Source organism: Heptranchias perlo, chromosome 28 (assembly GCF_035084215.1).
Source record: "Heptranchias perlo isolate sHepPer1 chromosome 28, sHepPer1.hap1, whole genome shotgun sequence".
Classification (NCBI taxonomy): Eukaryota; Metazoa; Chordata; class Chondrichthyes; order Hexanchiformes; family Hexanchidae; genus Heptranchias; species Heptranchias perlo.
In genome coordinates, this window is record NC_090352.1 from 1,942,484 (window position 1) to 1,956,548 (window position 14,065).

The 14,065-nt window shown below is 42.4% G+C and overlaps 1 protein-coding gene across 1 annotated transcript in view; it reads left to right on the forward strand.

Moving 5' to 3' along the window:
• The window catches only part of LOC137344772 (protein CASP-like), a 501,289-nt gene that overhangs the window by 446,493 nt on the left and 40,731 nt on the right, over nt 1-14,065 (forward strand). Inside the window, exons 15-16 of the mRNA XM_068007906.1 lie at nt 9,579-9,715; nt 10,892-10,955. Of these exons, the coding sequence (XP_067864007.1) occupies nt 9,579-9,715; nt 10,892-10,955 (201 nt within the window). The remainder of the gene's footprint in view (nt 1-9,578; nt 9,716-10,891; nt 10,956-14,065) is intronic.

The following is a 14,065-nucleotide window of genomic DNA, read 5'->3' on the forward strand; positions in this document are numbered from 1 at the left end:
TGAGGTGTTGGTCAAAGCAAAACCTGCTGGAAGATGTGGCTTACACACTGGATTTTACAGTATATAATACACATTTTGAATCCTATTTCTAAGCATGCAGTCATTTGTTCCATAAACATTATCAGCACAACGAAGCCTATAATTTACCAGCAGAATTTATTATATGTAGTGGCATTTGTAGATTTGTCCAGTCTGATTTACACGTCCTCCTTCTGTCCTTCACTTGTGTGTGGAGGGTGGATTGTGCAGTTTTCCGCTGTTATTTATTAGTGCTCCAAATCCAGGTCTGCCCTGAACTAGAAGTACCTCGGATTAAAAATTCAAGTCCCAGCGAAACTCCTGTAAAATGATCAAACCACCGACTTCAAGTGTATTCACTTCAAAGCAAAAATATTGCAGTCAATGACACTGTGACCAAATGAGATTTCAAACTATACTCTCTTAGTTTCACTTCTGATGGTTCCATTTATTTATAAGTGTGGCATTCAATTATTCCTGAGCTCTGTCTGAATATGTTCTTGAGTGTTGTTGACCTGTTTGATACCAAGTTTCAAATCTCTCCTCCTTTCCACAGTGCGATCCCCAGAAAATGAGGTTACAGCACTACTGTAGGTGTATCCTTTATACACATTCATTTTTCTCTCACAATGTTGATACCCCGTATCCCACATTGATCATATTGGAAGACCAAGAATGAATGTACCTCATGCATTAGTCAATGTGAGGTCCCCTATTCCAGCGCACAACCTACTGTACAGCCATTGATAGGTAGGAGAGTTTTAATATTTGTATTAGAATCCGATGTTGCACATTGCATTAAGACCCACACAGTGTGGCAAGCACTTATGTGGCGACCTACTTTTGCTAAGGATAGAAAATAGTATTAAACCAGCCACTCATTCAATAATGTATCCCTTCTCATAAGTTCTCATGTAATAGACTTCACCCAGTTCGGGGGTTTGTGAGCTTTACTGACATTCTAGTTTTAATTAGCAACTGCATACAGAAAGTTCCCAATGGCACTTAAACAGCTGCCTTCCTACCCACAGTACATTAGTGATACAGCAGCACTGCTCCTTTCAAACCCATTTGCTAACAGGCAACAAGAAGTAGGAAGAACTTGCATTCATGTAACACCTTTCACAACATCAGGACAGCCAAGTACTTTTGAAGTTAGTAATGTAGCGAAAATAGACATTATGTTGATTTTCCTATTAGCGAATGTTTGTATACTATGAACAGTGAGTGGAATGCTGGAACTATCAGTTTACGGTATTGGTTATCAGTGCACATATCCTGCATTATCAGTATGCTGCTTAAGCCATACTGTAGAGTCTCTTTTTGTTGTTCATTGTTTCTATCCCTCAAACTGGTTAGGTTTCCCAGTGAGGAAGATGGCCAGATGCCTTGCTTATAAATACCCACATTGTTGCTCTTCAGATCTTACTGGTGAGGCACAAGACACTTACGTTCTGCCTTGCCTCCCCAGATGACCCGCCTGATATTAAGAACTTACCATGTTTGAGTCTATTCCATCACTTCATGGTGCGTAATGTGTTACTACATTGACGTTCATGTCTGCTCGTCAGAGTAAGAAAGGGCAGCACTAGAGAATAGAACATTTTTTGTTGTACGCGACAGAGGTTCAAGTTCATGTAGGTCACCAATCCAATGCTTAGCTCCTCCTCCCCATTAGATTATTCCCACTAAGAGCATTGATCCCAATCTTAAAAGGGGATCTGTACTATTCTGAGATTAGGTTCTTCCACATTGGTCCTTATGGCATCATATGGTGATGCTTAAATAGTGCTAAATTATTAGCATATCTGTGTTCTCCCATTGCTCCCAGACTCACCCCACACATATTCCCATCATTCCCAGACTCTCCCTACACATATTCCCATCGTTCCCAGACTCTCCCTACACATATCCCCATCACTCCCAGACTCTCCCTACACATATTCCCATCGTTCCCAGACTCTCCCTACACATATCCCATTGCTCCCAGACTCTGAAATCACCCTCCCACAGTTCCCACTCCAAAGACATTCCTTCCAGTTATACCCCTCTCGATACTCGTAACACCCTGCAATCTCTCCTCAGTACCCCCTTGGCCCGGGACGACCAATGCTGTACTCCAACACCGCCTCATACCACTCCCATTATTTACAGACCCAGGAACCTCTCCTCTGACTGCTCTGAAATTCACAACTCCCCATTACTCAACACGCCCTGCTCTTCTCACACCCATCACCTGCTCCCCTTCCACTACTCCCAGACCTATGAACCACCCTCCCAACATCACTGAACCAAATCATCTGCTCCCATCCACTTACCAGTACTCCAGTACATCTGTCAGCAACCTGGAGTACTGTGAACCCTGGATTTCAGAAAAGTTAAGACATAAAGCTGAGTGCCCAGCTGAATAATAAAGGCCAATACTTTAAATTTCTATGAAAATGTTGACCAAATGACATAATTTGAACCTGACAATACCACTAACATTCCCACAATGGAAATGCAGTTTCACTCCTTCAATTGCCACAAATCAGTGGCCCTGATACTGTACATTACACAGCATAAAACAGCACATCCTTGGACTGTAATCACCGTAAGATTCACATTGTTAATGGTATCTTAATTGTTCAAGAGACCATTCCATTAATCTTTAAGAGCACATTTTTATTTGGTGAATTGAAATTGATTGTCTCAGGGCAACATTGTTCCATTATTCTGTAACTGGCCCTTCACTAGAACAGACTTCCCAACCTTCAACAGCCCAGTGACTGATCTCACTGTTAATTGTACCTCTGTTAATGATGGTTCAGAGATCAGAGTTGCATGGTTTTGTATATTACCTAACACGTCGTTTCTTTAGTGGCACCTCAGAAAAATCACCTAGTGTTTGTCTAGTCACACGCAGTAGTACATGCCAAAGAAATTAGGCAAGAATTCAAACTCCACCTCCTTCCTGGGCATTTAAAGTTTGAGAGTTAACTTCTGCCCATTAAGTGTCTGGGTGACAGAAAGGTAATTTGTGTAGTAGCCATTCCAAAGTTTCCAACGTTGGTGTCAGGCCTTCGGGAAAGAGTGATGACTGTTGAGGTTTACATGTGAATTCAGTGTAAGCACACATAACCTGAACCAGGGGAAAACCACAGTGTAACATTAGCCCTGAGTTTGGTCCACTTTCTGTGTGAGGTGCTTCAAACACTTTCATAGCAGGACATTGTCAAAACCATGTAGGGAAGCCATAGTCATCCGTAAACAGTAACAGAGCGCAGAGCCCAGGACATTACTTACATCTCTTTGTACTTGTTTTGCTCTGTCTCCTGTACATTGGCGGAGAGTCTGCTAACAGGCGCAAAATATCAGTTTGATATTGCAGCAACTGTTTTGGTACCGTGAGTGCAAGGAAAGTGCAACAGGGACAGAAAATTTCAGTCACTGTTGCAAAGTTACTTAGTAACCTGAAGCAAGTTGGAAAAACTCCCTCATCTTGTTTGAGAGTGAAGTTTATTGAGATGAATCTGTAGGTCATTCCGATCGCTCGGTGATAAACCAAGTGGAAGTGTTCCATACACCTGAATAACCAAGTAATAGATCTAACAACACAGATCCAAATTACAGCTGGTCTTGCTGGCATTATTTGTTTCTTTAGTTTCTCTAGTGACTTAGATGAAGGGACTGAGTGTAATGTATCCAAGTTTGCTGATGATACAAAGCTAGGTGGGAATGTAAGCTGTGAGGAGGACACAAAGAGACTGCAAAGGGATATAGACAGGTTAAGTGAGTGGGCAAGAAGGTGGCAGTTGGAGTATAATGTGGGGAAATATGAGGTTATTCACTTTGGTAGGAAGAATAGAAAAACAGAATATTTTTTATATGGTGAGAAACTATTAAATGTTGGTGTTCAGAGAGATCTGGGTGTCCTCGTACAAGAAACACAGAAAGTAAACATGGAGGTACAGCAAGCAATTAGGAAGGCAAGTGGCATGTTGGCCTTTATTGCAAGGGGTTGAGGACAAGAGTAAGGAAGTCTTGCTACAATTGTACAGGGCTTTGGTGAGACCACAGCTGGAGTACTGCATACAGTTTTGGTCTCCTTATCTAAGGAAGGATGTACTTGCCTTAGAGGCGGTGCAATGAAGTTTCACAAGATTGATTCCTTGGATGAGAGGGTTATCCTATGAGGAGAAATTAAATAGAATGGGCCTACACTCTCTGGAGTTAGAAGAATGAGAGAAGATCTCATTGAAACATATAAGATTCTAAGAGGGGGCTTGACAGGGTAGTTGATGAGAGGTTATTTCCCCTGGCTGGTGAGTCTAGAACTAGGAGGCATAGTCTCAGGACAAGGGGTCAGCCATTTAAGGCTGAGATAAGGTGGAATTTCTTCACTGAGAGGGCTGTGAATCTTTGAAATTCTCTACCCCAGAGGGCTGTGGATGCTGAGTCATTAAGTATATTCAAGACTAAGATCGATAGATTCTTGGACACTAGGGGAATCAAGAGATATGGGGATCGGCCGGGAAAGTGGAGTTGAGGCCAAAGATCAGCCATGATCTGATTGAATGACGGAGCAGGCTTGAGGGGCCATCTGGCCTACTCCTGCTCCTATTTCTTATGTTCTTTACATTCTGACTAAGCCTCATTTTCTTTTTATGAAAGTGCAGTTAGAATCATCTAGCACCCATTGTGCCTTTCCCGGCTCTTTGAAAGAACTATCCAATTAGCCCCACCCCGCCCTTGCTCTTTCCCCATAGCGCTGCAAATGTTTCATTTTCAAGTATTTATCCAGTTCCCTTTTGAAAGTTACCATTGAATCTGCTACCACCGCCCTTTCAGGCAGTGAATTCCAGATCATAATAACTCGCTGTGTAAAAAAATTCTCCTCATCTCCCCTCTGGTTCTTTTGCCAATTACCTTAAATCCATGTCCTCTGGTTACCAACCCTCCTGCCACTGGAAACAGTTTCTCCCTATTTACTCTATCAAAACCCCTGAACACCTCTATTAAATCTGCTTACCATTGCCCCCCTGTCTGATCCCTCCTCCTTCTGGATTACTCTATTATTATGCTGTTTGTCTCTCCCAGCCCTGTATGCACCTTGTTTCTCCTCTCTGATGCTTCATCCTAACTCCCCTCTCCCTGCTAAATTAGTTTAAACCCACCCCCACAGCACTAGTTAATCTCCCCGTGAGGACGTTGGCCCCAGCCTGTTCAGTTGCAACCCGTTCACCTTGTACAGGTCCCTCCTGCCCCAGAACTGAAATTGAACCAAATGAAATGGAGGTTCTGCTGAGCAAGGGATGATAAGTATAGGACGATGGCTCAGTGAGTGACGTGGCAATAATTTTGTTAAATCGTTCTGAGGACGTCATACTTCATAAGAGCAGTTTATCAAAGTCGCCTAAGCTAGGAGGTGATTTACTGCTTTGTGCTTACCAGCAGACTTTGTTGTTCTTTATAATAAATTGTCTTTTTTGGGAATAACTAGAGTTGGGAAACCTACCACACATCATATATTAAACATCCACCGAGCGATAAACTCACTATATCCCCTTAGTTTATTTTAACTCCCTGGTGAATCTCTTAACTCTAAGTAGAATTAGTGCACAATGCACTATATCATTTATCATGCCGCATCCTTTCATTGACAGCATGACCATAAACATATTGCAGTGACATAACATCAATAACAATAACTTTATGAAGCATTAAGGGCAACCAACTGTCTTTCCTCTAACAAAGCAGTGGTGACCTCATTCAGAGGAGCACAACTAATATTTTCTCTCAAATGAAAACCTTGTCTTATTGTATTTGCTATTTAGCCCTAATACTCTGTTCAAATCCAAACATAGCAGGCTGAGGATTGATGATCCAGGAGATTATTGGATTCGTGTGCGACATTCTGCTCAGTCCTGTGTTTTCCTCCATCGGCTGCTTGCCCTTGTCCCGGTTAATATTTGAAAACAATTGTTTTGTATCTTGACCTGCCCAATGCACAGCTAACAGGCAGCTTGAAGTGTATACTGTAGAAATATAACATTGTGTTCCCATTACCGCAGTGATGATTGAACCATTGATCCCCTGCTTATATCTAATAACAGCTGAATGTGGAATTTGGGTATTACTGTGATTAGAGTGAGTAATGAAACCTCGTGGCACTTAGTTGCCTACTGATGAAATCCAGCAATATAGAAAATTGCAGGCACATGTATTAATGATGAGAAGCTTTGTGATGTAGATGTTTTTCAGTAAAGAGAATCAGTGATTTGTGCTGTTGAAATGTTAATTAAATTGTGAATAATTCTAAAAGATTGAGAAATAGTAATGGCCGTAATGAACCAGCAGAATGTTGGATGCGTGTATTGATGATTAAAAGAACATTAGATGCTCAGTGGAGAGAATTAAAAGGGAGCAGTGATAGATTGACTGATATTTGGGCCAGGAGCACTTAGATTTCCAACATGCTAGGCTTTATATTGTATATGTACATTTATATGTCGAGGTGCTGGGGGATATGATTTATATCTCGAGTGGGCTGATTGGATAACTGACTGGCGATGAATTACAGGCGTGTTCTAATCGGCGCCAGACGGTTGGAATAAAGACCCTGTCCCACAGCTCCTTGTCTATTCTGTTTATATCACAGTTCAGGTAACTAATAACATCATAAAAGTTGCATGTAAATTTTAATGCCACTAATTCTGTGCATGGATTTTAGCTGGTTGCATTGGTGCCACATTGGAACTAGTTTTTCTCGCGTTGCTGATTGTTCTCATTCTGATGCCATCACAGTGTAAAGCAGATCAAGGGATAGACTTGACTCCTGATTCTGCAGATTTAAATGGGTCCTGTCCTGTTTTCTCTTAATTAATCATCCTTGACCCACTTTTTGAAACAAATTCAGAGCAGTTCTAATTGGTGCCCATCACCATGCGATAAGTTGCATTGCATCAGTAAGTCATCTCCAACAATGTGGTAGAAGATGTTGAACTCACTTCAGATGCATTTAACTTGGGGGGAAGCTTAACCCTTTTACTTTATCTCATGTTTTGCTCTGTGACTGTTTTATTCTGAGCTTTGAATGATATTTGTAGTGAAATTGTGGGGTAACTTCAACCTTTTTGTATTTGATGTTTTACTCTGTGATTGTTTTATTCTGCAGTGAAACAAAAGCAAGAAATGATGCACCTTATAAAAGTGGTTGGTGCTTCCAGCAGCACACCTCCTGGAGCCCACTGACAGAAGCCTCACTCTGCTTTACCTTCAGTTTCCAGTCTGCATTCGCACTTTCATATTTATTTTATTTAGCTAGTTTAGGTCTCGTTTAGAAGAGTGGCATATAAAGACCTACGCTCTGATACACTTATATTACTAAAGTCATTAATAAAAAGGTTTGTGCTGCCAGTCATGAAGTGGAGCTTTTAATACTCAAAGTAGACCAAAGCTCCTTAATCCTATTTCGAAAATGTAATATCTCTCTTGTCTTTCAGGATTGTAGTTTCAGGTGATCCGCTGCAGAAACGACAAGTAAAAATATTGACGATAAAATCTCTTCTCGTGATTAAGAAAAGATATATATATATATATAATATATATATATATATAATGTTTACCGTGGAAGGGTATTCCAGCAGCGTCTGCTGTTAGTGTCCTACTACCCAGTCTGTACACCATGTTTAAGGAGTCTCTGAATTTTATAACACACTTAATTGTATAGAAAATTATTGTTGATTCAGACACAAAAATAACTGTTATATTAGTCATGGAAGTGACTGTATCCCTTTTTGTTGACTGAGGTAAGATTGATTTTTCTTTTCATAACCCAGAATCTGAAATATTAGTTTAATGACCCCCCATCTTTTCCAAATTTAGTTTCTTGGGTCCTTTCAATTTTTGGCACGTTTTAATATTTCACAGACAGTAAGTTTGAGCAATCATTTCATGCTATTTTCCTCATTCTTTACATTGAATCAGTGAAGAAAATTGAGCTATGGAAATATCAGTTTGTTGTTTTAATCTAGCCAACGAAAGGAAGGGGACTGCAAATCACAAAGAACTGTTGTATAAAGTTTTGTGTTTCAGAGATATATTGATTTAAAATCATATTATTTGATCTGTTAAGTATTGCAGCAATCTCAGTGTGGAGAATTCTGTTATAAATAATTAATTATCTCCAATAAAAGAAAACAGTGCCCCTTGGTCTGCCCAGACTTTAATATATAATTAATAATTTCTGACAGAGGTAAAGAACACAGCATGACTGAAGAAATAAACTTTAAAATTGACTCAGCCTTTAACTTTTTGAGTAGTTAATGGTCTTTGAAAAAGCTTCAAGTAAAGAAGCTGTGCTGTGAATGCTGTTGCAAGGTACAGCTGAAAGTTTAAAACGTGGACACTTCCTCACAGATTGTTGGCTGCAGTAGTTGGTGTATAAATGGTGCACTGGTTCTCTGGTCACAGTTTGCACCTTATTTAACCAACATAAATACAACAGTGTTTTCAATCTTTCATTATTATCTTTCCCCTTACTCAACTAAAAGGGATACAGTGTCTATTTCATTACTAATCTAATAGTTGAGATGACATGCTTAATGATTCCCGTTATAAAGAAAATACTAGAAATGCACAGCAGATCATTCAGCATCTAAAGGGAAAGAAAGGTCAATGTAGAAACCTCAAGGCTGGAAAAGACCATGGGTCCATCTACACCACCTTCCTGCTGTCCTAAGAGTTGTATCTGATGATGTGTTTCTCCTCGAGAGTTTTACCTTAAAGAGATTTAAGCTAATTGTCTCTACAATGTGTTCTAATAACTATCCAACCTGTCAATAAAGTAAATTGTTGATTCCTACCTGAATCTTCCTCTTCTCACCTTAAACTCGTCCTCTCAATCTGCTATCTTTTCCCTTAACGGATCTACATCCCTGAATCTTATTGTTGTCCCCTTAGTCTTCTTTCTAAAGGTAGTCCCAAATCTTTAAGTCTATCACCATATGTTTTATTCTTCAGCCCTCTTTCCATCTTAGTGGCTCTGCTGGTATTACCCCCTTTTCTGTCTCTGCTAGTGGTGCGCCTGGCACATCCCTGAGTCCTTTATAAATCCCTGAATGTATCCTATCTGGCCCACGTGCTTTATTTACTTAGATCTTATTCCCATCATCAATCTATCTCTCTTGGATTATCCATTTTGCGTCTGCCCCATACTGTTCTTTTTTCTATACATATTGATCTAAAGAGCTCCTTTAACTTTCCGGCTACGCCCACGTGTCTAATCTCAGCTCCTGTTTCTGTAGCCAGCGGCCCTACACTCTTGCATGATTCTCTTTTTTCTTCCCGATGTTTATTTCCTCATAAGTTTTCATTTCTTACGCTTGCTTTGCTCTTTTAATGTTTCTCTTCCACTCTCGAATCTCTCCTTACACTGATCATATCAACTCATGAAACTTCCTTACTTTTCTTTATCAGATGCTGACTGACCTGCTAATACATTTTGAGAATGTTATGTTTATTTCAGATTTCCAGTGTTGTTTGTACTAATGACTTCTGTTGCTGGTGTATCACTACAGCTCGCTGTGCTGAGTTGCAGATACAGTTCACTGAGGCTGTGAAGACCACGGGAGGACAGAAGGAGCTGATCACAAAGCTGGAACAGGACCTCAGCACCATCCAGTCAATGTCCTCCCTTCAACGCCCTGACGCTGAGGTACAGTCCTTTTCCATTTGTGCAGGTAGTTCACACGTGTCAGCGACCAGAGGTACCGATGACACCATGGCCCTGAATTTCCTCGATCCGACTTGCGCCGAAATCTACACGTATCTTGCTGTGAAACTTACGCCAAAATTTCCTGCGGACCTCATTTGCACATGCCAGAATGTAAAACTGGCATAACCCAGCACCAATCCAGTGTTACGGTTAGGGGCCCACAGATACACTCTGAGCATACACCACCTTCGTTCTTTAAATCCCCCTTTATCTTGATGTTATGAAAATTAGTTTGAAGCCATCAAACCTTCAGTTGTGGACATTAAGCACGCCATGTTTAAGGAAATGCAATTGTGGAAGCTTTTACACATTTTGATGCCATAAAAAGCATTCAGAGAAATATAAAATGTAGTACAGGTCACAGTGAGAAAACTGGTATCAAACTCCAGGAATGAGTCTCAACCCCCAATATTTTAACTTGTCTGAATTCAGGCTCAGGATGGCTGCCCGCCCCGGAGGAGCAGGGGCTTAATTGCAGCGCATCCGTGGGCCTCCGGTGGCAGCCTGACCCCCACGAATTTTGACTCCCACCCATGGGCAGTGATTTCCTCCAACTTCGGGCAGGAGTCAGTGTCTGAAGATGTTAAAACATCCCGGGCCTCGCACATGAGCGAGCAGTTCGGCAACTATTCCGGTCCCTGATTCCCGCCCCAAGTTTATATCGGGGGATATGGTCTCTGCCTTAGCAGCCCCTTGTGGTAAAGCAGTCCCTGTTCTAATAACCCTCTGTGTGAAAACATTTCTTCAAACTTTCCCCATTCATTCTTCTAATAATTCTGTGTCTGTGCCCCCTTGTTACTGATTCACCAACCAGTGGAAGCAATCTTCCACTATTTACTCTCTTAAAAACCTTTTATAATTTTGAAAACCCCTATCCCCACCTCCCGCCCCAACCTTCTCTGTTCCAGTGGGAAAACCCAGTTTTTGAGCATTTCATCATAACTATAACCTCCCAGTCCTGGTATCGTTCTATTGAATCTTTGCTGTACCCTGTCTATGCCTCCAATTCCCTTCCTATAATAGAGTGCCCAGAGGTGTATACAATACTACTACTGTGACCTAACCAGTGTCTTACTCCTGAACTTACCGTAAATTCTGATTTCTCACTGACATCAGGGAGCAGATCTGAGCAACATGGAGAAGATTCCAGAACCCATCAAAGAAGCTACAGCCCTCTTTGGTAAGAAAGCAACCAGTGAAATATTTTAGTGTCTAAAACCAGCATTTTCAGAAAAGGATTTATTTGTGCCAGGATCTGACAGTGAACCAAGGTGGGCGTAAGGTCGATCAAGAAATCGTGGTCAGTTTAGGACCGTGATAAATTGTTGCTGGTTGTTAAAAGTTCTCAACTATTGTAATTTTAGGAACAACATTAATTTGTATTTAGATAGCACCTTTAATCCCAGAGGAACTGACAACAAACTATAGTGGGAGAGTTGGGAAAAAGTGCGGTTGAATAGATAGATTATAAGAAGTTTTTTCAAGGTGGGAGAGGAAGAGATTTAGTGAGACAGAGGGGTTTAGTGTTGAAGTTCCAGAGATTAGGGCCAATGTGGTTGAATGCTGTGCCACCAATAATGGGATGGAGGGTGGAGGAGATGCGCAGAAGGCCAGAGACAGAGGATCAGGGAGAATGTCAAAGATGCAGGGCTGGGGGGGGGAGCCGGGAGAGGTGGGTGGGGTCACAGAATTATGGTGAAGTGAGGTGAGGAGAGCTCAGCCAGAGATTTGTAGATGAGTACCAGGATTTTGAACTTGATGCACTGGGGAACAGGGAGCCAATGGAAGTTGCTGAGTGGGACAGGATGTGAGCAGTGAGGTTTGCGGTCGGTGGAGTTCAGGAATCCGGTGAGGAGGGCATTGGAGAAACCAATCTAGAGGTAATAAAAATGTGGATAAGGGTTTCAGCAGCCGTGGGAGTGAAGTATGGTTGGGGACAGGCAATGTGGAGAAGGATTTTGGCAGCAGTGGGAGAAAGGTATTGATGGAGGCAGGCAGTCTTCTGGGGGTGGAAATAAACAGTCTTAGTGGATATGGGTTTGAAGGTCAGTTCTAGGTCAGTCAGGACCTCAAGGTTATATACTGCCAGGTTCAACTTGCCCGAACAGCTGTAGAGGGGGCAATTGGAGGCAAAAGTAGAGAGGTTTTGACAGGAGCCAAGTAAGATGGCTTTACTTGTCCCAGTGTTCAACTGGAAGAATTCTAGCTCATCCATGGCTTGATATTGGGCAGGCATTCGGACAACACAGAGGCAGATATGGAGTGAAAGGAAGTGATGGAGAGGTAGAGGTGGATGTCATCAGCATACATTGTGAAACTGACTCCTTGCCTATGGATGATGTCACCAAGAGGCAACATGTAAATGAGAAACGTAGGAAGCCTTGGGATAGACCAGAGATGAACATACAGCGGTGGGAGGAGAAACCATTGATGGAGATGCAGATAGGATTGGAACCATATTAGGGCAATTCTTCAGAGGTGGACGATGGAGGAGGTTGACATTAGTAATCAAGGCAAATGCCACAGAGAGGTCAAAGTGAGATAAGTGCTGTGCAATGACAGACACAGAGGATATTGTTGGTGACCATAGCCTGGGTGGTCTCGCTGTTGCAGGCAGGTCAGAATCCAAACTAGGAATTCCAACAGGGAGAGGTGGACGCAGGGCTGGGCAGCAATAATGTGCTTGAGGATCTTGGAGCAGAGGAGGAGGTTAGAAATTGAATGGTGGTTGGAGGGGGTTGAGGGGCCAAGGGTCGTTTTTTTAAGGAGGATGTTGATGATGAAAGTTTTGAGGGAGGAATAGTTCCTGAGCAAAAGGAAGCATTAACAAAGTCTGTGAGCACTGGGGCAAGGAAAGGAAATGGATTAAGAAAGCTCCTGTCTTTCTATTCCAGTCACAGATAATGAGGGGTAATTTTCACCATCACTGCCTGGGCGGTTGTAGCTGCTACCTGATTTTCATCCCATTGGAGCCAAACCTCACCCCCAGGCCCTTCCACCTTAGCCCTAAACTCCCTTCTCTCTCTAGTTTCTATACCGTCACTCCCCCTTGTCTTTCCAAACACTTCTCGTCCATGAGACCCACTAAACTGCTGACCACCAAATTGCTGATTATCCACCTTCCTTTCCTGGCCCTCATGCTAGCTGCCATTGTAAGGAGTCCCCTTTCCTTAGCCATTGTCCTCTTCCCTTACAAAACTGCCACCATCACCCCCACCCCCCAAAAAGAACACTCTTAAACCTTCTGTCCGTGCAAATTGTCACCCCCTATTTCCAACATTGCGTTCTTCTCCAAAGTCCCAGCTCCGTGCTGATCATTCCCGCAACACCCTGTATGAATGTCTCCGATCACATTACTACTCCTGCCACAGCACTTAAACAGCCCTAACCAAAGTCACCCTCTGCGGCTACCATCATGGTGCATGATTCCTCTTGGACCTCTCTGCCTCCTTTGACACAGTTGACCGCACCATGCTCCTGTAACGCCTCTCCTCCGTTGTGCAGCTCTGTGGGACTGCCCTCGCTAGTTTCTATTCTTACCTATCCAATTGTAGCCAAAGTATCTCTACCAATGGCTTCTCTTCCAACCCCAACACCTTCACCTCAAGAGTTTCCCAAGGATCTATCCTTGGCCTCCTCTTCTTACTCATCTACAAGCTGCCTCTTGCGACATCACTTGCAGACATTGAGTCATGTTCTACCTGTACACTGATGACACCCAGATCCACCTCTTCACCACCTCTTTCATAGGAAGAGGAGAGGCCATTCAGCCCCTCGAATCTATTCTGCAATTCTATTAGATCATGGCTGATCTATACCTCAATGCCATTTACCCATCTTTGATTCATGTCCCTTGATACCCTTACCTAAAAGATCTGTCGATCTCAGTCTTGAAAATTGCAATTGACCCAGCATCCACAGCCTTTTGGGGAAGAGAATTCCAGATTTCCACTATCCTTTATTTGAAAAAGTGAATCCTAATTTCACTCTTGAATGGCCTAGCTCTAATTTTAAGATTGTGCCCCCTTGTTCTGAATTCCCCAAACTCTCGACCCCTCCACTGCCTTGTGTACTTGTGCACGATCCAATCCTGGATAGGCCTCAATTTCCTTCAGCTTAAACAGACTAAAACCATCATATTCGGCTCCGGCCACAAACTGTACACACCCCAACTTCACCTTCCTCCCCCAGCCACTGTCTCAGGCTGAACCAAACTATTCACAGCTTCGGTGTCCAATTTGACCCCAAACTGAGCTTCTGCCCTAGATCATTTCCATCACAAAGATCATC